This window comes from Oryx dammah, unplaced genomic scaffold (genome assembly GCF_014754425.2).
Source record: "Oryx dammah isolate SB20612 unplaced genomic scaffold, SCBI_Odam_1.1 HiC_scaffold_5, whole genome shotgun sequence".
NCBI classification, from domain to species: domain Eukaryota; kingdom Metazoa; phylum Chordata; class Mammalia; order Artiodactyla; family Bovidae; genus Oryx; species Oryx dammah.
Window position 1 is genome coordinate 90925909 of NW_024070189.1, and position 18908 is coordinate 90944816.

At 54.6% G+C, this 18908-nt stretch overlaps 4 protein-coding genes across 10 annotated transcripts in view; 3 read left to right on the forward strand and 1 right to left on the reverse strand.

Annotated features, from left to right (window-relative positions):
- LOC120864558 (scaffold attachment factor B1) overlaps positions 1–6265 on the forward strand; it is a 26402-nt gene extending 20137 nt beyond the window's left edge. The window contains exons 7-14 of the mRNA XM_040241614.1: positions 587–734; positions 1717–2004; positions 2763–2900; positions 3409–3451; positions 4848–4966; positions 5262–5362; positions 5738–5789; positions 5970–6265. Of these exons, the coding sequence (XP_040097548.1) occupies positions 587–734; positions 1717–2004; positions 2763–2900; positions 3409–3451; positions 4848–4966; positions 5262–5362; positions 5738–5789; positions 5970–6072 (992 nt within the window). The 3' untranslated portion in view covers positions 6073–6265. The remainder of the gene's footprint in view (positions 1–586; positions 735–1716; positions 2005–2762; positions 2901–3408; positions 3452–4847; positions 4967–5261; positions 5363–5737; positions 5790–5969) is intronic.
- A 2916-nt stretch (positions 6266–9181) lies between these two features.
- Positions 9182–11222, reverse strand: MICOS13 (mitochondrial contact site and cristae organizing system subunit 13). Its single transcript, XM_040242055.1, has 4 exons — positions 10737–11222; positions 9908–10085; positions 9666–9717; positions 9182–9405 (listed from the first exon to the last, which is right to left on the reverse strand). The coding sequence occupies exons 1-4, from the start codon at positions 10763–10765 to the stop codon at positions 9308–9310; spliced, it is 357 nt and encodes a 118-aa protein (XP_040097989.1). The 5' UTR covers positions 10766–11222; the 3' UTR covers positions 9182–9307.
- A 161-nt stretch (positions 11223–11383) lies between these two features.
- HSD11B1L (hydroxysteroid 11-beta dehydrogenase 1 like) lies at positions 11384–16259 on the forward strand. 7 transcript variants are annotated; one of them, XM_040242052.1, is made up of 8 exons: positions 11384–11528; positions 13179–13265; positions 13349–13479; positions 14110–14221; positions 14623–14714; positions 15018–15111; positions 15222–15387; positions 15616–16259. In XM_040242052.1, exons 2-8 carry the CDS (start codon positions 13193–13195, stop codon positions 15683–15685), a joined length of 738 nt encoding a protein of 245 aa, XP_040097986.1. In that variant the 5' UTR covers positions 11384–11528; positions 13179–13192; the 3' UTR covers positions 15686–16259. The 7 variants fall into 7 exon arrangements, with proteins under 7 accessions (XP_040097986.1, XP_040097988.1, XP_040097987.1 ...); XM_040242049.1 differs by having other exon boundaries at positions 11440–11528; positions 13148–13265; positions 15490–16259; XM_040242050.1 differs by having other exon boundaries at positions 11442–11528; positions 15490–16259.
- On the forward strand, positions 15783–18900 carry RPL36 (ribosomal protein L36). The gene is made up of 4 exons (XM_040242056.1): positions 15783–17694; positions 17872–17966; positions 18563–18697; positions 18771–18900. Exons 2-4 carry the CDS (start codon positions 17874–17876, stop codon positions 18858–18860), a joined length of 318 nt encoding a protein of 105 aa, XP_040097990.1. The 5' UTR covers positions 15783–17694; positions 17872–17873; the 3' UTR covers positions 18861–18900.
- Positions 18901–18908: the final 8 nt, after the last annotated feature.

Genomic DNA, 18908 nt, shown 5'->3' on the forward strand with positions numbered 1-18908 from the left:
CACTAGCCTCAGGCCTGCCATGTTAACCTGTGCTGGCCAGATGACCAGCAGTTTAAACTCATGAATGTTATGGACCAGTTACAAGCTGAGAGTTCTGTTATGGCATTTCATTATTGCACTGTTTCTACCATTGTTTTACTGTGTCAGATAATTTCTCCCTTCTTTTTAACAAATGATGTCAAATGGAAAAATCGAAGTGTGGATTCAAGGGCTAAGATGAATAGATGTCAAAAATCAATGCCCTCGGCACAAATAAGGAATCCTCAGACATGGCAGAAGTGGCCTTGATTGGGCATCACTGCGTGTTTAATATTGAAGAATGTGTTTTGGATGCACTTGAGAAAATGAATAAAAGTTTGGTTTGTTTTTACTTTAAATGAAAAGTTTCTGAGAAAATCCCCTTATCAATGTTGGCTACTGAAAGTAGGCAGTGGATTCCAGTTTAGCTTGGTAGTGAGTCTATGACTCTGGATTTTGGTGAGCCAAGGTGAGGTTTCTCCAGAGAGAATACAGTCTTACCTGATTGTTTCATTCACTGTTCAGCTTCATTTCTGACCTTGGATGCTTGAGCCTGGACACAGTTGATTTCTTCCTGCTTTAACTTGTCAATGCTTCTTGGTAAACCAGGTGTCTAAGAGCCAGGATCGCAAATCGGCCAGCAGAGAGAAGCGGTCTGTTGTGTCCTTTGATGAAGTCAAAGAGTCGAGGAAGTCGAGAGACTCGGAGTCTCGCAGGTGAGTTGGGATCCAGGAATATTGACTGATTTGAGCAACACACACATCAGCCAGAGTACAGTTTTGGTGAAGTAACTGGGAAAGAGACTAGTGATACCGACCATCATGCATGTTTACTTTAACATGATAAAAATATTTATCATGACATTTCCCAGAATTAAGAGAAGGACAGGCTCTCTTCAGTGGCTTCAGGTCACTAGTCTGTGCCTTCGGACCATCTTTTGGGTCTCTGGCTCACATCACTGATGCCCATGTCAACATAAACTGCTGGCTGCACAGAAACATAAAAGTTAAATTCATCTGTATGGTGCAAAAGTAAATCTATTTGAGTTTGAGCTTTTGAAAGGGCTAAAAATTTATAAAGGAGTCATCTAAATTAAAATTTCCTAAAAGACCAAAGATGAGTGACAGATAGGAATAAAGGTGATTTGAAATAAATATACAAAAATTAGCCTGATAGCAAGGTTGACAGAAGTGGCTCAACAGGGTCATGAAACATCATTGAGTCTTACCAGGGATCACTACCATGCAGATGAATGCACTGGAAGAGGTGATCCCAGCCTTTTCCACTTCATGGGCTCCCTCCCAAAAGCCTTGTGTTATTATCTGTTGGATGGGGGTGTGCAGGGTCCAGGACATGGTCCCTGAAGCAAGTAAATCACAGAAATGTTTGTCCTTGACACAGAAAACAAGACTAGATAAGGCATTTCTGCTCGTACTATTCCTGTTGGTAAACAGAGCAGAGAAGGGACAGGAGATTGGAGGGAAGTACATGTTGGGCATCATCAGCATCTCTGCAAAAGTTGGGCTGTCAGTGTCTCAGCCTAGTGCTGGGAGGATGGGTCCTGCACAACCTGCTGCCTCCACCATCCTCTGGCACTTGCTTATTACTAAATTTATCTGCAGTTCAAGGCCCCCCTATCCCACCTGGGGGCACTGCTGCAGCTCGGGGGTCCCTGCAGCCTCTGCTCTTTGCTTGCAGGTTGCGCGAGCATAGTGAGCGTGAGCAGTCCATGCAGGCAGAGCTGGAGCGGCAGGAACGCAAGAAGCTGCTTATTGCCCGTGAGAGGCTGGCCTTCCACAGACACCGCCTAGAGAGGGAGCGCATGGAGCGGGAGCGGCTGGAGCGGGAGCGCCGACGGGTGGAGCATGAGCGCCGTCGCGAGCAGGAGCGCATCCACCATGAGCGCGAGGAGCTGCGGCGCCAGCAGGAGCTGCGTTATGAGCAGGAGCGGCGGCCTGCCGTCCGCAGGCCCTATGACTATGGGCGGTAAGCCATGCCATAGCTCACTGCCACCCCTAAGGTGGCCCGTGGCATTTAGAACTGTGCCATGTTCCCCAGAACCCTGTTAATGAGTGATTTTTGTTTAAAAAGAAGCAAAGGGGAAAAAAAGCATATGAGTATTTGCTACAGCTCAACTTGATATTCTGTACTTTATATGGAAAGCTGAGGTGGTTTGAGATTGTTGGAGAAATGGTGGGTGAAAGTGGTGCTTATGAGATCATTAGGTTTGAGTACCAGCACAGATAGACACACACAGAGACTTTCCAGGCTTTGAAATCATTGCAGTGATATAAATGGTTTTGAACAGGTACATTGCAAGTGCTACTAATAGTCCTCTGCACTGGGTGTCTCCTGAGTCAAATCTGCATGGGGCAGGACAGTTAGTGCACTAATTGTCCCATAGACTTGCCAACCCTTGTGACCATGAGCAGTTCCCAGAAGGGATCTGACATCCACTTCATTGGTCCCCTCCTGTAAGGAGACCTGAGCTTTCTCTTTGGGGGACTCAGGTATATTGGATAAGAGAATGGAGCTTTTCAGTCACATTCCACATCATCCTTCCAGGCACTCTCACCTCTAGTAGCAGAGAATGGACTCTGTGGATAAACTTAGTTCTCATTCTTTGAAGTGATGGGGCAGTTGGACTGTTGAGGGTTAGTTTACCAGCTTCCACAGAGGTCATCCATTAAGGAGGGGAAATATATGCCCTCCTTTCTTGCTTCCCGCCCCACCCCCCACCCCAGGCGAGATGATGTTTACTGGCCGGAAGCTAAGCGGGCAGCCCTGGATGAGCGCTACCACTCTGACTTCAACCGTCAGGACCGCTTCCACGACTTTGACCACAGGGACCGGGGCCGCTACCCTGACCACTCCGTTGACAGGTCAGCCACTCACCTTGCCCACTTAATTCATGGGGTTTTTTGTGGGTGGTTTTTTGTGTTTTTTTTTTTTTTTTTTTTTTTTTTTGCCCTGGTTCATTCTGTTCTGTGTGTGTGTGTGGACCATTTTAAAAGTCTTGAATTTGTTATAATGGTGTATCTGTTTTATGTTTTGGTTTTATTGCTCCATGGCATGTGGGATCTTAGCTCCTCAACCAGAGATGGAACCCCCATCCTCTTCATTGAAAGGCTAAGTTTTAACCACTGGACCACAGGGACATTCCCTGCCCTGTTTTTGTTGGGGTTTTTTTTTTTTGTTTTTTTTTTTTTTTTTTTTGGTCATTGTTCATTCATAATGAAGATCTCAAGTGGCACTTCTAGGTGTCCAGACCAGTTGAACCAGTCAGTGTGTCTGTGAATTACCTGAGTTCAACTCAGGAAATGTTTTCCATTTAGGGATCTGTCCAACCTATGTTCCTCCTTATGATTTAATTTGAATTGCCTTTTTCAGGAGAGAAGGTTCAAGGTCAATCATGGGAGAAAGAGAAGGACAGGTAAGTCAGAAGCTGTGATTTTAGCCACTTTTCCCTGTACAGTTGATTCTCTTTTTTTGACATGCCTGCTTTCTTCTCCACCCAAGTTAGAGTGATAAGGAGTAAGGGAGTGTGGCACCTGCAGCCTATGTGGAACAACAGTGTGAATGAATAGCTTGTACTTTGTGCTGGCCCAGAATTCAAGCAGGTATTCTGAAGCCTCATATAGCCTTGACCTTGAGGTTCTACACGTCTTTGTGACTGGATGGGTACTAACGTGCTGGAGAGCTTTGCGTGAGCCTGGCAGGGTCTGTTGGAACGTTCTGTGAGACCCACGGTGCTGGCCAGATGTGACGCCTCGTGTGGGCTCCAGGTGCACCTGGAGTGTCAGTGGTTGCCCATGCATTTTTTCTTTAGCAGCTTTAATACATGAGAAAACAAGTGCAGTTTTTCTTTTTTCTCCTCTCTCTTAACATTTAGCTTGAGAAACTTTCTCCAAAGAGTCTTGACTTTTTAGTGGGTTCCTTGGAGAATGGAAAAGATGAGGGAAGGTGTGGTCAAGGTGTTACTCAGCAGACAGAGTCGCCACCCTGAGGGTTGGTGGTGTCTCTGACCACAGCATCTTGATATACTGTCCACCTTCCTCCGAGCCTGAGAACGTGGCTTGAGAGTGGCCAAGCTCCTGAGGCCTTTCCTGCTGCCTCAGGAGCAGTTCATGACCCTCTCCCGATTCCTGTTTCTCTCCTCCCAGAGGTACGTCTCACACACAGCTAAATGTGCCCCTGGTGTCCTGGGTTTCCTGTGGTGGACACGTTGAGCAGCACCGTGGTGGTTACATGTCCCACTCTGGGATCCACAGCAGGGTCCCATCCTGCTGCTCCCACTCCTCCTGAGCCTGTTTCTCCTGCTGTGTAAGGGAGCAGGGGGTGTTAAATAAGATGACGTGCATGTGTCTATCCAGTCCTGCCATGCTGCTCTTGAACATGGGTGGCTTCTGTCATCTGATTAGACAGTGCCCTCCTGAAATCAAAAGGCTGTTGATCCCTGGTAACTCCATGATTAATATTCTGCATACAGGCACCTGGCACATGGTGATCATTTCCTGCTGTGGGTCAGCCACTTGACCCCTCCACCCTTTGGTCCATGGGTGCCTGAACCTCTGCCTTCTGGTTAGGGAGCACCTAATTCAGTCTTGGGCTCCATGAGCACTTCTGCCCAGGATGTGAGCAGATTTCCAGGGTGCGGCTGTGTTGTGCCTCTAGACCCCAGACAGTGTGTACAGTGCCTATTGGCACTGTCTCAGACCTGCAGGGGCTTTTGTCTGAGTTATCATCCTTGTTATTATTAACTTGTTGCCCAGAGGCCGTGGGATCCAGGGTTGTACTAAAATCTTTCGTCTTGGTCCTTTCACACGCAGCATTACCCTGAACGCCACGGAGGACCAGAGCGCCATGGCCGCGACTCCCGTGATGGCTGGGGCGGCTACGGCTCTGACAAGAGGATGAGCGAGGGCCGGGGGCTCCCTCCTCCACCCAGGTTTGTGACCCATGTCCCATGATGCCCACCAGGGCCTCACATTCAGCTGGCCTAATTGATGTATCCAGCTGAGGACTCCTGGTCTTGGGGATAAGCTGAGTGCAGGCTCTGCAGCCCAGGCTGTTTCCAGTCTCTCTGGACAGCCCTGGACCAAGTGCCTCCTGCAGCCCTCCATTGCTCAGAGGGCTGGGATCACAAAATGCCAAACCCACCTTCCCAAACCCAGTGTCGTTGCTGTCCTGGAAGGCCAAGATGGGGGCAATCCAAATCAGAGGTGTCTTTCTCCAAGGGGCAGACGAGAGTGGGGGGACCACGGCCGCAGGATAGAGGAGGACCGTGCGTGGCAGGGCGCTGCTGACGGAGGCCTGATGGACAGGGACCACAGGAGGTGGCAAGGTGAGGGCCGGTTCTCGGCAGTTGCAGCGTCTGTGCAGAAGCACCAGGCAGCTAGAGGCGCCCCTGCTCCTGAGGGTGGGAGCCGCACTCTGTTTTTCCCACCACTCGGCCTTGCTCTTTCTGCACTGGGTGGGTGGGTGGGTGGGTGGGCCTGGGGGCTCCTGAGTGGGTGGGAGGGGTGCAGTGGGTACCATAGCGCCTCTCTCTGTGTGTTGACTCAGCGAGGTCCATGGGTGTGTGAGGCCCATGTGCTCACATATCCACCAGAGGGACTGGGTCTTAAGACGGGCTGGAGCCCTGAGCCTGAGCCCTGGGTGCTCAGCTCCATGTCCCGTGCTCCTGGGCACTGTGTGAGGAGGGTTTCTTGTTTTGCAGGTGGTGAGAGGAGTATGTCTGGTCACATGATGAACCGGGGAGGCATGTCCGGGTAAGGACTGTCATCATTGGTCTCGTTTTTGCCTGTAGGCTCTGGCGGGTGTCACTGCTGCTCACAGGGTGTACCTCTGACCCTTGGTGGTGCCACCCCGGAGGGAAGAAAGCCCCAAAGAGACTGGGCACAGGGCAGAGCCCACTGAGGGAAAACAAACACAATCTGCCTTTGTTCCAGGCGCGGCAGCTTTGCCCCTGGAGGGGCCTCTCGGGGCCACGTGATCCCACGAGGTGGCTTTGGGAGCAGACCCACCGACGCCCACTTCACTCGCCGCTATTAAGTGCTTGGGCTCCTGTGTTACGCGTCACGTGGCAACAAGAATATGTTCTGTTAAGAGTTCCCTTAAACTGTGTACAATAATTTTTTTTTAATCTCCTGCCATATTGTAGCTCAATACAATGTGAAATTGTTTTGTTTTGTTTTTTTTTTTTTGGTTTTTTGTAATAAATGTGTTTCTGTTCCAGTACCCTTTATTTAAAGCATTGGGTCTTTTTTTACCTCAAGTAAAATGAAATTACACTCATTGATGTTAAGCCACAGCTCTTCCTTCAGGGAAGGAGGATGGAAGGGGGCAGCTTTCAGGCACTGTTGGATTATCCAGAAGCACTTGGCCAGCAGCACGCCCAACATGAGCCCAGGCCCAGAGTTCAGAGGACTGTCTGGGTTGTGCATCTCAGCCATCCATCTCTCTAATGTTTGTTCCCATTGCTCACATTCTGCCTCCATAGATGAGATGCTTGCCTCATGTGGGTTTTATGTGGTAAAAATACACATGAAATTTACTATTTTGACTATTTAACTAATTCAGTGGCATTGTGTATATTTTCTGTGTCATACATCTGTTCCCACTGTCCATTCTAGAACTTCTCTTCCCAAACTACAACTCTGTCCCCATCAAGCACTTACTCCCCAGCACCTTGGCTCCCACCAACTACTTTTTGTTTCTGAAATCTGACTCCTCTAGTGAGATTGTGTCCTACTGTGAACGACAGACAACCACGTGTTCTGTGACAGGAGCAGAAGGGCTCTTGGACACCAGGTGATAAAGTAGGCTTGGGCAGGTGGGCAGGGCCCAAGTGGAAGGGGAGTTTTCAGGATGGAGGAGTGGGGAGGGGTCTCACTCCACATAAGATACAGGTGTGTTCAGGGATCAAGGGTTGCCTGGACTCCAGGGATGGCCAGCTTTACTGCAGAAGGCAGTGTGTAATGGGGCAGTGCCACCTCCCTAGGTCAACTATGTGCCTTGTCTCCAGGGGCCCTGGGTCTGTGTGGATGGGGCTGGGGCCACCCAACTCCACTTTCCTAGGGGAATAGTGGTCAGAAGCCACTGCTTCTTTGCTCCGTCTCACACTCGTAGGGTCTGGCCTGGCCCGGCCCTCTCTGGAGGCTAAGATGTACCAACAACCAAGGCTGACTAGGCCCATTCCCCCAGGCCCACAGTCAAGGGCAGACAGACACGGGACAGGCCTTTTCACCTGTTGGGTGAATACACTCCACCAGGCCAGGCACATCCCTGTCATAATTCTCCATATTGACTGGGTAAGAGGGACCTGGCAGACAAGACTCAGTTACCAAGAAGCTTCACACAAGAGAGCACCTGCAGTCATCCAGGCGGGTCCTGTTTCTGGAAGTGTCCTTACAGGGGAAACGGAGGCAGAGGGGCAAGATGGAGACATGACAGAGGAAAACAGCCCTGCTGGCTGTGAGGGTGGGGTAAGGGGCAGTGGCCTCTAGCAGTTGGAAAAGAGAAAACAGACCCCATGCCCCACAGTCTGCCGAAGGAAGCATTATATACCTGGATGCCAGCCTGCTAAGACCCACGCTGGCCTTCCAGCCACATAGGGCAGTTGTGTCCCCTGAAGACAGCTGGCAACATCGGAAGACATCGGTGGGTAAGGCGCCACTGGTATTTTGGGGGTTGGAGGCAGGGACATTGCTGGACCTCATGCTTTGGGTGACCCCAACAAAGATTCATCCTTCCTGGATGTCAGTGATGCTGAGCTGAGGAAATGTGCCCCGAGGTGGTGGGCCCTGTGACGGGGCACTGAGGAACACTGGAGGAAGGGGGCAGGGGAGGCTTCCTGGAGAAGGCGTCTAAGCCAGGGGCAGATGAACAGAAGTCAGCCAGGAGAAAAGACAGCTCAGTGAGGGGCCACACAACAGAGGAAAGGCAGCTGTGTTCTGGGAACTGAGGGCTTCTGGTGTGTCCCAGGACAGAGGGGAGGTGGGGCCCCTCTGAGGAGTCTTACAGGGGTTGGGGAGCCACAGTTGTGTAAGCAAGGTCCATAATGTCATCAGACATGATCTATGGGGAGCAGATGGAGGGGGTGGTCCCAGAGGTGGGGCCAGCAGGGAGCTGGTCACTGGCAACAAATACAAGTCAAAGGAGAGGAATCTGGGTCTGACAACGAGGGCACAGAGAGGTCAAGAGCAGCACCAGTCTCCAGGCTGTCAGATCATGACCAGGGTGGCACAGGTCATGTAGGGCTCCCCTTTCCCAAGCGCACAGCCCTCCCCACCCATTCCTGGCTGAATGCATGGACAGACATGCAGGTGCAGTTTCCTGTGCTCAGGTAAGCCTAGGAGACACCCTGGCCTCATCTCTGCCTCCCTCATCTGTAACCCTGCTCTCCCCTCCTGGCTCACAGTCCTGAGTGAGCTCCATCCCCTAGAGTGACATGAACCCAAGAACTCTTGGGGACAGACAATCCTGCGCCAGCTCAGGGCACCAGTCGTTACCCAGGCCTGATCCCTGCTTCCAGGGTGGCTTCGTAGGCCGGTGGCTGGCTCCCACCCACACCCACCTCCTACCTTGTCAGGGGCAGAGCTCTTCTCTTGCTGCCACCATGGTGGGACGACTTCTGTGGCTGGGTGCTGGGGACCTCACAGGGAGCATCTCAAGGGAGCATCCCCAGAGCTCCAGCTGGGTCGAAAGACATGTGGGTCACCAGGCAGCTGGCCCAGAGTAGGCATGGGGTGTCAGAGAAGGCTTCCCAGGGGAGCAGCAACCCTCAGGTCGTGGGGAGAGCGGGGAATGAGAGTGGGTACAGCGTGAGGGCAGGGACTCGACTTGACACGGATCAGGGAGCTGAGCAGGGAGGAGAACCAGCAGCTGTGGGCACTGCCAGCCGTGTGGATCAGCCCTTGCCCCCAGACTGCCCCACCCTGTGTTCAGCTCTCCAAAACCCAAGGAGACCCCAGACCCAGATGGGCCCTCAGCATGTTCTGAACCCTGAGCCCAAGGGCTATGGTCTGTTCCCACTCCCCATACCAGGTCGAGGGCCCACTGGTGGGCAGGGTCCAGGTAACAAAGGAGTGGACCTTGGCCTTCGATCAAGGTCAGGCCCCCAGGAGCCAGAAGCCCACTTCCCGGGGGTCCAGCACATGGATTGAGAAACACTTCCAAGTCCTTTATTGGGGCAGCAAGGCCAGGAGCTGCCCAGTTGGGTCCCAGTCTGGTGTTCGTGGCGCCCCTGCCCCTGTTCCCGCCTGGGGCAGACAGCTTCTCTGACAGGCTACTTGGTTCGCTCCTTCAGGTATTCCCAGCCCTCCTTGGAGTACTCCCAAGCCTTGGAGGGGGCCACGGACAGGGCTGACATCATGGTGATGATGCCTGTGGGGAGGAAGGGCCAGGCACTTTGAGCAGAGACTTTTAGAGGTACTTCTACCAGCTGTCAGTTCCACACAGGGAAACAGATGGAGGTCACACATTGCTCCCCAATCCCTGGAATCTCCACCCCCTTGTCTCTTTTAGCTCTCGGGGAGGGGGTTTGTACAAAGAGCAGGAAAGCTAGTGATGAAAAGGAATGGCCAGGAAGGGATATGGGAGGTATCTGGGGCCCCTCCCCTGCCTGCAGATGGACCAGCGCCTACCTGAATTCCAAGAGTCGCGGATGTGAAAGTTAAACTTTGGAGGGGCTGGGAGCTGGGAAGAGAAGGGGAGAAGGGTCTGGTGAAAGGAAGACCTGGCCGGCCCAGCCTCCCTCACAGGCCAGGAGAGCAGCATCCGGTGCCGAGGATGCCAAGCAGGGCTGAAGGACCCGGGATTAAAGGCCATCACAAAGCTGTCACCCCTGCTCCCTCCCAGGCACAGCCTCAATACCAGCTCAGGGTACCTGTGGTAACTTCAGGCCTGTCTGCTCGCACACGTACTGGCTGAACTGGTACACGGCATTGGGGACCACCTCCTCGGCTTTCTGAAGGACCGCCTGACTCTTGTCACTGGACCCCAGCAGCTCCTGGTCATACACCAGGTAGACAGCACCCCCAGCCACACTGCCCTTGATGAGGAACCTGCAGGCAGAGAAAGGAACCACAGTAGCTCAACAGACACTGCTGGCCACCTCCCAGGTCTAGGCCTGCAAGGGTGGGGGTGGGGTTAGAGTCCTAGGGGAAGGGTGCCCACAGTCCAAAGAGGGACACACCTGAAGCCAGGCAGCTAATGGGGGAAGCGCGGGGCATCTTGGGAGCCCAGAGGCGGGCCTGACACACAGCACTTAATTTAGAGCGTGCAGGAATATTCAGCGCCATTTAACTGGTACACTGAAGCATGGAGAGGGACGGTGTCACTCGAGATCCTGCAGAGGCCAGGGAAAAGTTAAGGCTTAAGACGTCTGACCATCTTCTACCTTCCAGTTCCCGTGGAATGCTCCGAGAGGAACTCGAGGGAGGTTTCTAAGTGTCCATTTAACCTCGCAACAAATGCGTGCGGCACTCCCATATTACAGAGCCGGCAACTGAGACTCCGAGGGCTCTAGTATACCGAGTGCGAAGGCAAGGACTCGCTAGGAAGCAGGAAGTGGAAAAGCTCCACCCTGTCTGAAGAGACACGGGAGACCTGACACTACGGGCAGCAAAGAGGCGATCGGGAGCAAACCAGATGTCGGGTGCCCGCAGAAGGGAACATCTTCGGGGGCTTGAGGCCCGCCCGGTGACCCCACGAACCTCATCAGCGACCAAACTCGGGGTACCATGATCGCTCGGCTCCGCGCGCAAGGACACTCGGTTCGCCCGCCACTTCCGGTTGCAGGCCCGCACGGGCCTCTGGGACGCGTAGTCTCTTGTCAGCCGCAAAGGCTTCCGGGAGTCGGAGTCTCGGCTCCAAGAAACCAAAGATGGGTTGCGGTCCGACTGCAAAAAACGTCTCCGCGAAGATTAGTCCTCAAGGGCTGGCCACCGCAAGGCTGTCTGGGAAAAGTAGTTGGCACTTCCCGTGAGGCGCCGGACGGTTCTTCTAGCTGCCAAGCCTTCTGGGAAATGCAGTCTGGCGCGGCACGGCCCTGGTGACGTGAGGGAAATAGAAGTCAGGGGTCTTGAGTGAGGCCTGAGGGAGAGCCACACCCAGGAGATCCCCCCGCGCGAGGGACTAAGGGCTCAGGCCTAGGAAGAGTGTTTGCCTGCCGGTTGTCACGGCAACACGAGGGCGGAATTGTCTGATAGGCGGTGCTTTGGTCACGTGATCCGGTCGTGCTTCCCTAAGAGGTGGGGTCAGGGAAAGAGCTAGGCAGGAGGCTGTTGCCTGGCAACGCCTGGAGCTGAGTTCCCCCCACCACACACACAGTCTAGCCCCTCCCCCGAGGAGGGGGGGGTTCGGAGTCACGTGACTCAGACCCTACGCGGCGGGGGGGCGCGGTCCGAGCCCCGGGGACACGGCCGAGAAGTGAGGGTGGAGGGCCGCGCGCGTGGCTCCTAAGCCCGGACCCCGGCCCCTCTGAACGTTGGGAGAAACAAACCTGAGTGAGTGAATGCGCGGTTGGGAACGTGCAAATGGGTCGCACGCCCCCTTTGTCTAGAGGAGAAACTGAGGCCCAGCGATGTCAGGAGGCCAGTGGGTTCTGCGAGGATCTGGGTTCTCCCTTTTCTCCCCCATCACAACCTAGCTATTTCATCCACCCATTCATCCATTCACCCCGCCCCCCGCCCTCCCACCCAGCTTGCCAGGTAACCCCTGCGGGGCTGCTGTGATCAGGGCCTGGTTGAGGAGAGGGTTGAGCTGAGGGGCTTCAGGGCTTTCCCTGGAAGTGGGGAGAGGTGGGAGAGCGTTCTTTGCTGAGGGGATGCTGGCATAACTGGGTTAAGGCGGGGAGTTCACTTCTCTGAGGATTGATAGATTTATGGATGGGAAGTGGGGGAGTTGAGGATGGACAAGGAGGCAGGGACCAGACCTGCTGGGTCTCCATTCGAGGAAGTGGTGAACCCTGGAAGAGTTTGAAGCAGCAAGACACATGCCACATTTTTTGGACAGAGATCCCTATGCTCTGTAATCTTTGCCCCATGCGGTTCAGAGGATAGAAACCCCAAGATGGAATGGGCCTGGGCCCTTTTCAGGGGAAACCCATGACCACCTGAACTTTAACTAGCTGGCTTTCTCTCTTATGCCTTCTACTGAGATACAAGTAAATCGACTCCCACAGCTGAAGTCACATCTTAATGCTGATGACATGGACACCTCCGTATCCAAGCCAGTGTCTCCAGATAGTTGTCTTTCTGGGCTCCCCCACTTCTCACCTCCCACATTCCTCATATCACTCTGGATCAGTCTATCTATTGAGCACCTGCTACAAGTCTGGCGGTTTGGGGCACTGAAGATCCAAAAGTGAGCAAAACAGGGACTTCCCTAGTAGTCTAGGGTTTAAGACTCTCCACTTCCACTGCAGGGGGCTTGGATTCTATCCCTGGTCGGGGAGCTAAGATCCCACATGCGGCATGACACGTGGCCAAAACATTAAAAAAAAAAAAAGTGAGCAAAACAGAAGCAGGTTTCCTTTTCCTTTCTGCCCTCATGGAAGTGAGTCTAAGGGGAGAGAGGGAGCCTGAACAGGTAATAAATCATCAAGATCATTTCAGGGGATGACAAGTGCTGAGAAGGAGATGAATGTTCTACAGGTAAGGAACAGAGGAGGAACAGGAAGAGAGGAGCTGTAGAGAAGGAGGCCAGGCAAACGCCCTCTGAGGAGGTGGTGGTTGCCGCGAGACTTGAAAGAGAGAGCCACTGAGTTGTACTTGGGAAGAGCATCCTTGCAGAGGGAACAGCCAGTGCCCAGGCCCTGAGGCCGGTGACTGGCTGGTTCCTGTGATCAGTGACGAGGCTAGTGTGGCCAAGCAGAGTGAATAAGAGGGGCTGATCCAAGCAGGGTCTTTTTGGTCACCCACCTTTTGTCCTAAGTGAAACAGGCAGGGTTTTCAGCAGGTAAGAAGATTGCTGCAGTGGCTCAGGTGAGCTGGGTGATGACCTGGACCAGGTTGTGGCTATGGGGACAGAAAAAAGGGGCCAGGGCTGGGGGCGTCATCACTTGCTATTCGAACAAAGACACCATTGGGGAAATGGGTGTGACTGGGGTTTAACTCTGGGCCAGGCCTGTGTGGCCACCCTCTCTCCCACTGCAGACCCAGGGAGGGCCATGAAGGTGCTGCTCCTTACAGGGCTGGGAGCCCTGTTCCTTGCCTATTACTGGGATGACAACTTTGACCCAGGTAAGTGCCTGGGTGTGGGGGAGGGAGGGATGGTCTTGCTGTCCTGTCCATCCCGCAAGCTGACCACCCCTGCTCACCGCCAGCCTGCCTCCACGGAGCCCGTGTACTACTGACCGGAGTCAGTGCCGGCATAGGGGAAGAGCTGGCGTATCACTACGCGCGCCTGGGCTCCCACCTAGTGCTCACTGCCCACACCGAAGCTCTGCTGCAGCAGGTGAGACACTCTATCTCCAGTAGGTGTGGGGAGTGGGAAACGGATTGAGTTTGAACCCCTGCAAGCATCCGGGCTTCCTGTGTGACCTTGGGCAAATCACCTAATCTCTCTGAGCCTTAGTTTCCTTATTTGCAAATCAGAGACAAGAAAAGTACCTTCTCCTGGGTTCTGGTGTGGGACTGAAGCAGTAAGATAGTTGTAAAGCGAGGAGTTTTCCTCACTGAAGGAGAGTAATGATAGTGAACGAAGGCTGTGCTGATAGCTTGGGTTCTCAAGGACAAAGGAAAGGTGGGTAGACATTTCTTAGCAACAGCCCAGTATTGCTTCAAGGAAATATACATCTCCTGGGGACAAACCTTCCAAAACTTCAAGAGGCCAGCAATCTCAAGATTTATTTGAAATCTCCTGAGTTTAAAATTTTGATGGTTGAACAAGCAAAAATGTCCCCCATTCTGGCCCGTGAGCTGCCAGATTGCCATCCCAGTGTTAAAGCTTTGGGGATGATGTTAAATGGAACCCAAGGCTCACTGAAGGGGAGGGGAGGCTTCAGCCTGGGGCCCTCATGGAGCCGACAGGTGGAGGGGTACCAGCTGGGGTGGAGGGGCCCACGGGCAGCTCTGGCCCCCCCAGGTGGTAGGGAACTGCCGGAAGCTGGGCGCTCCCAAGGTCTTCTACATCGCTGCGGACATGGCCTCCCCTGAGGTGCCCGAGCGCGTGGTGCAGTTTGCGCTGGACAAGCTGGGTGAGGGGCGGGGCCTGGAGTCTGGGACTTTGGTCTAGGCTTTAGGGGCAAGACCCAAATTGGGGCGGGGGTGTGGTAGTAACAGCCTTCTGAGGGTGGAGATTTATGGCTCCGGGGGCGTGACTAGGGGGTGGAGCCTCATGGCATCCAGTGGGTGGAACCCATCCAGTGGGTGGAACTCTGGACCTGGCCCATTGAATGAGGGTTGAAGCCCGGTTAGGGAGTAGAACGGGTTCTCTTTGGTCTTAGTTGTGGCACTACCTGGGTCAGAACTCACTGACTCCAAGCTCTGGCCGGAGCTTCGCTAGTTCAGAGGTCAGGGCTCGGGGCGGTGTCTCATAGGGCCGGGGGGTACGGAGCCTCAAGGACTAGCTCCAGGCTGACGGGCCTCTCCGGGCCAGGAGGGCTGGACTACCTGGTGCTGAACCACCTCGGCGCCGCCCCAGCAGGCACGCGCGTCCGCAGCTCCCAGTCGACACGTTGGCTCATGCAGGTACTCCGCCCCTCCGCGGTCCCTGCTTCGCCCCCTCGTGGCCCTGGCCCCGCCCTCCCACCAGACTCCGTCGTTTCCCTGTTCCCATCAGGCCCTGCCCCTCGGGGCTCCAGACCCTGCCTTTCCTGGTTCTAGGCTCCGCCCTCTTGGCCTTGGCTCAGTTCCCCCGGCCAATACTCCCACACTCCCGTGGGAACGCAGTCCCAGTCCTCAAGGCCCTACCTACCTACCAAGGCCTTCGCGCCTTCCTCGTCTGGGCTTGGATTCCTCCTCCGCCCGGTGACTCGCAGTCGCCACCTCTAGGTGAACTTCCTAAGTTACGTGCAATTGACTTCTTCGGCGCTGCCAAGCCTGACTGACAGCAAGGGCTCCCTGGTGGTGGTGTCCTCATTGCTTGGTGCGTGTACGTGGGGCGGGGCGTGGGGAAGCAACAAGGGCTGATGCAGGCGAGCCTGGAGCGGGCAGGAAGGCTTCAGCCGCTCAGCCACTGCCCTCCTGCGCCCCCAGGCCGGGTGCCCACTTCCTTCTCCAGCCCCTACTCGGCAGCCAAGTTCGCGCTGGAAAGCTTCTTCAGTTCTCTCCGGCGGGAGCTGGACGTGCAGGAAGTGAACGTGGCCATTACCATGTGCGTTCTGGGTCTCCGAGACCGTGCCTCAGCCGCCGAAGGAGTCAGGTGAGGCCCAGGACGCTAGGCGGGGCCAGGCTACCCTGGGAAGGGCTGTGGCCGGGCTGCTCAGCCCCAGCCGCAGTCCCCATCATACCCTCCCTTCCCCAGGGGCATCACGAGGGTCAGGGCGGCTCCAGGGCCCAAGGCAGCCCTGGCCGTAATCCGCGGAGGCGCCACGCGTGCCTCTGGGGTCTTCTACCCGTGGCGCTTCCACCTGCTCTGCCTGCTCCGCAGTTGGATGCCGCACTCCAGGGCCTGGTTCGTCCGCCAGGAGCTCAACATAACGACGCCTGCTGCTGCCTGAGCCTCTGAGCTTGAGGCCCCTTCATCTTCCCAGAAGACCCTCCAGCCAACCGTCCTGGAGCTGGGACATACACTGAAGACATTTCTGAGCAGGTGGTCAAGGGCCAAGAGAAAGTCATCAAGACACAAAAAAGTAAACCCGAGAAAAACTACCAGCAGTTGAAAACAAGCAGAACTCAGAGTGTACCGGGCATCTTGTCACGAAGTCGGAAGTCAATTACCTCAGTCTTCTTAGCTGTTATTGATGATATGAGAGCTGCTTCCATTTTGCAGATGGACAAACTGAGGCTCAGAGAGGTGATGTGACTTGCCCCAGAGCCCCGGCCCCATCAAACAGGTCATCCCACCACTGAGCCACCCTCAGAGCCCGCTCTATCTGTGACCTGAGTCCACTGCCTCCCGCTTTGCTCTTTCCACTCAGTCAGCCTCAGCATCTTCCAACCCGTCCCCCAAGCAAAGGAGCCCTCGAAGCTCTCGAGTTGCTCTTGGGGTCTGAGGAGAGGGAGGAGTAAAGGAACATGTTCTAGGCTACGTCCAACCTCCCGTGTGATAATAAAAATCCTTCTTCCCTTGCACAACCACTGTTCAGGTTCCTTCCAAGTTTGTTTGTGGCAGGAGGTGAAGAGGGATGTCTATGACATATTTATGTCAGAATGCTCAACTTCATTTCACAGGAGGATAAATGGAGGTTTCAAGACAGGTGGACCTCATCCAGAAAGTCAGGGATGAAAGGGAAGGGAACCGCTTGTGGGCCAAAGGCGTTATTTGCAGCACTAAGCATGTGATTTATGTCCCAATAATGATCGCCTGCATCAAGCGCTGTGCACTTGACATTCATAACCTCACGGCATTTTCATAACCAGAGGTCAGTGCTATCATTACTGTCACTTTATGGATGAGGAAACAGAGGGGAAGTTGGTGGCAGAAGCTGAGATTCCTACAACAGACTACCCCTCTTTAAGGCAATGTGTGCATCTGCACACCACTGACATTTACATTAGTAAATTTAAAGTGGAGACTTTCCTTAGAGTGGTAAACCAGCACTGCTTGCATAAAGAAAAAGTAACTGTAAAGATTAAAACTGTAGCATGAAAACTGTTATAAAATGCAAGCTACTGTTGGTTCGCCAAGGCGCCAAGATCAGCGGATGTTCGAAGGGGTAACCCCCAAACAGATCAGCCCCAAACTGATACTGACTCTTGGAGATAAACAGGATTGAAAGATAAAAACGAGGCGGGGAAAAGGTTTTGTTCCCATCATGCCTCCTATCTCTGCCCCTAAAATTACACCAGATGGCGCTAGTGGCAAAGAACCCACCTGCCAATGGAGGCGACATGAGACGAGGGTTCGATCCCTGGGAAGATCTGGAGGAGGAAATGGCAACCCACTCCAGTATTCTTGCCTAGAGAATTCTATGGACAGAGGAGCCTGGCGGGCTACAGTCCTTAGAGTCCCATAGAATCGAACACGACTGAAGCGACCTAGCACACACGCATATATCAAGTGCCACCGGGGGACTGTATCACACTTTCCTTAACGCTAGTCCAGAACTTGGCTTCATGTATCGTAAAACCAATTCCTCCGTTAGTGGAAGTTTTATTTTGTGCCAGGCGTCATTATATCTTGCTCAGTTCGGAATAGGTACTATTTTTGTCATTCTTCTATAAATGAAGGAATTCTGGTAGTGGGAGGTGGAGTCCTTGGCGCTGGGCCAGCCGGGTGGCGGCAGAGGTAGGATTCCAACTCTCAACCCACCTGCAGAGGGAAGCACCGCCGCCATAGTCACGCCCACCGGGTCCGACTAAAGATTAAGGCTTGCTGGGGTAAATTAGCTGGCTCTGGGTGTCTGTTCGCGCATGCTCAGAGAGCCCGCAGGGACACCTCCAAGCCGCCAGGGGGCGCCCGAACCATTCTTGCCTCTCTGGCCCGCTCCGCCCGCGAGCTGGTAGATATCCCAGAGTTCCGCTCGTCGGAGGCCCTTCCGCCGCGGCAGCCATTGTAGAACAACAGGTTAGTGAACTCTCTCGCGAGTGGCATCCGTTGCCATCCGGACCCTGGGGATCCCAGGCAACTCAAAGGATGGCTGAGTGCAGCGAGCGAGCCCGTGGGAGCCGAAGCGCGGAGTTCCAGGCGGTGGGGACCCCGCCGGAGCTCACCCACATCCCTTCTCCCCTTTTCTGTCGGCAGCCATGGCTCTGCGCTACCCCATGGCCGTGGGCCTCAACAAGGGTCACAAGGTGACCAAGAACGTGGGCAAGCCGAGGCACAGCCGCCGCCGCGGGGTGAGTATCAAGGCGCGCGGTTAGCGGGTAGGAAGCCTTCCGGGCGGAGGGCAGGGCCTGGGCATAGGCTCCCGGAGCGCCGTCGGGGTATCGAGGACCGGGGGAACCCTGGTGTTTTAAGCAGGGGAAAAAAGAATGTGAGGCTGGCCAGAGAAGAGAGTGGAAATGCTGGTTACCCTTCTGTGTGTTCCCCTTTGCTGCGGACGCCCACCGGGGCCACGTACCAGGACCCTCCCTCGCGCCGTGGATTCGGAAGCTGGGGCGGGAGCGATTTGGGAGCGGGTTTTGACACATGAGCAGGAGTTTGCCGAGCAGGAAGGTGCATGGATCCGGGTTGAAACGTGGAGGGAAAGTGGACTCCTTGATTTTCATGTTGAGGAATCGTGGCCTAGAGGGGAGGGTTAAGCGGTCCCAACTCCACGGTGCCCAGCTTGTGTGCAGGGAGACAGTGTTCAGGGTCCCGGGACAGGCCGTGCAAAGGGCCGGGCGTGACGCGCCGCTTTGATGCCGATGAGATTGGGGGGGTGGGGGGGATCTGGGCTTCCGTCGTCGGCAGACCCCTGAAGCCCTGGCCCTGACGCCCCGGTTTCGCGCAGCGTCTCACCAAACACACCAAATTCGTGCGGGACATGATCCGGGAGGTGTGTGGCTTCGCCCCTTACGAGCGACGAGCCATGGAGCTGCTCAAGGTCTCCAAGGACAAGCGGGCCCTCAAGTTCATCAAGAAAAGGGTAGGTGGGATTCCCGTGCGGGGGCCCGGTCTGGGACTCGGGGCTCAGGCTCACGGCTCTCCTTGCCCGGCAGGTGGGGACACACATCCGCGCGAAGAGGAAGAGAGAGGAGCTGAGCAACGTCTTGGCCGCCATGAGGAAAGCGGCAGCCAAGAAGGACTGAGCCCTTCCCCTCTGTTCATAATAAATCTTGCCGAAAACTCGGCGTTTC

Bases quoted from the DNA above. Each gene is read 5' to 3' on its own strand.
- HSD11B1L (XM_040242047.1), top strand. From the start codon at position 13,043: ATGGGGACAGAAAAAAGGGGCCAGGGCTGGGGGCGTCATCACTTGCTA. The intron at 13,480-14,109 runs GTGAGACACTCT...TGGCCCCCCCAG, and splicing joins CCGAAGCTCTGCTGCAGCAG to GTGGTAGGGAACTGCCGGAA. The intron at 14,222-14,622 runs GTGAGGGGCGGG...TCTCCGGGCCAG, and splicing joins GTTTGCGCTGGACAAGCTGG to GAGGGCTGGACTACCTGGTG.
- RPL36 (XM_040242056.1), top strand. From the start codon at position 17,874: ATGGCTCTGCGCTACCCCATGGCCGTGGGCCTCAACAAGGGTCACAAG. The intron at 17,967-18,562 runs GTGAGTATCAAG...GGTTTCGCGCAG, and splicing joins GGCACAGCCGCCGCCGCGGG to CGTCTCACCAAACACACCAA. The intron at 18,698-18,770 runs GTAGGTGGGATT...CTTGCCCGGCAG, and splicing joins TCAAGTTCATCAAGAAAAGG to GTGGGGACACACATCCGCGC.
- MICOS13 (XM_040242055.1), bottom strand. From the start codon at position 10,765: ATGGTACCCCGAGTTTGGTCGCTGATGAG. The intron at 10,086-10,736 runs GTTCGTGGGGTC...CTCTGCCTGCAG, and splicing joins CGAGTTTGGTCGCTGATGAG to GTTCCTCATCAAGGGCAGTG. The intron at 9,718-9,907 runs GTACCCTGAGCT...TTCTCTTCCCAG, and splicing joins CAGGCCTGAAGTTACCACAG to CTCCCAGCCCCTCCAAAGTT.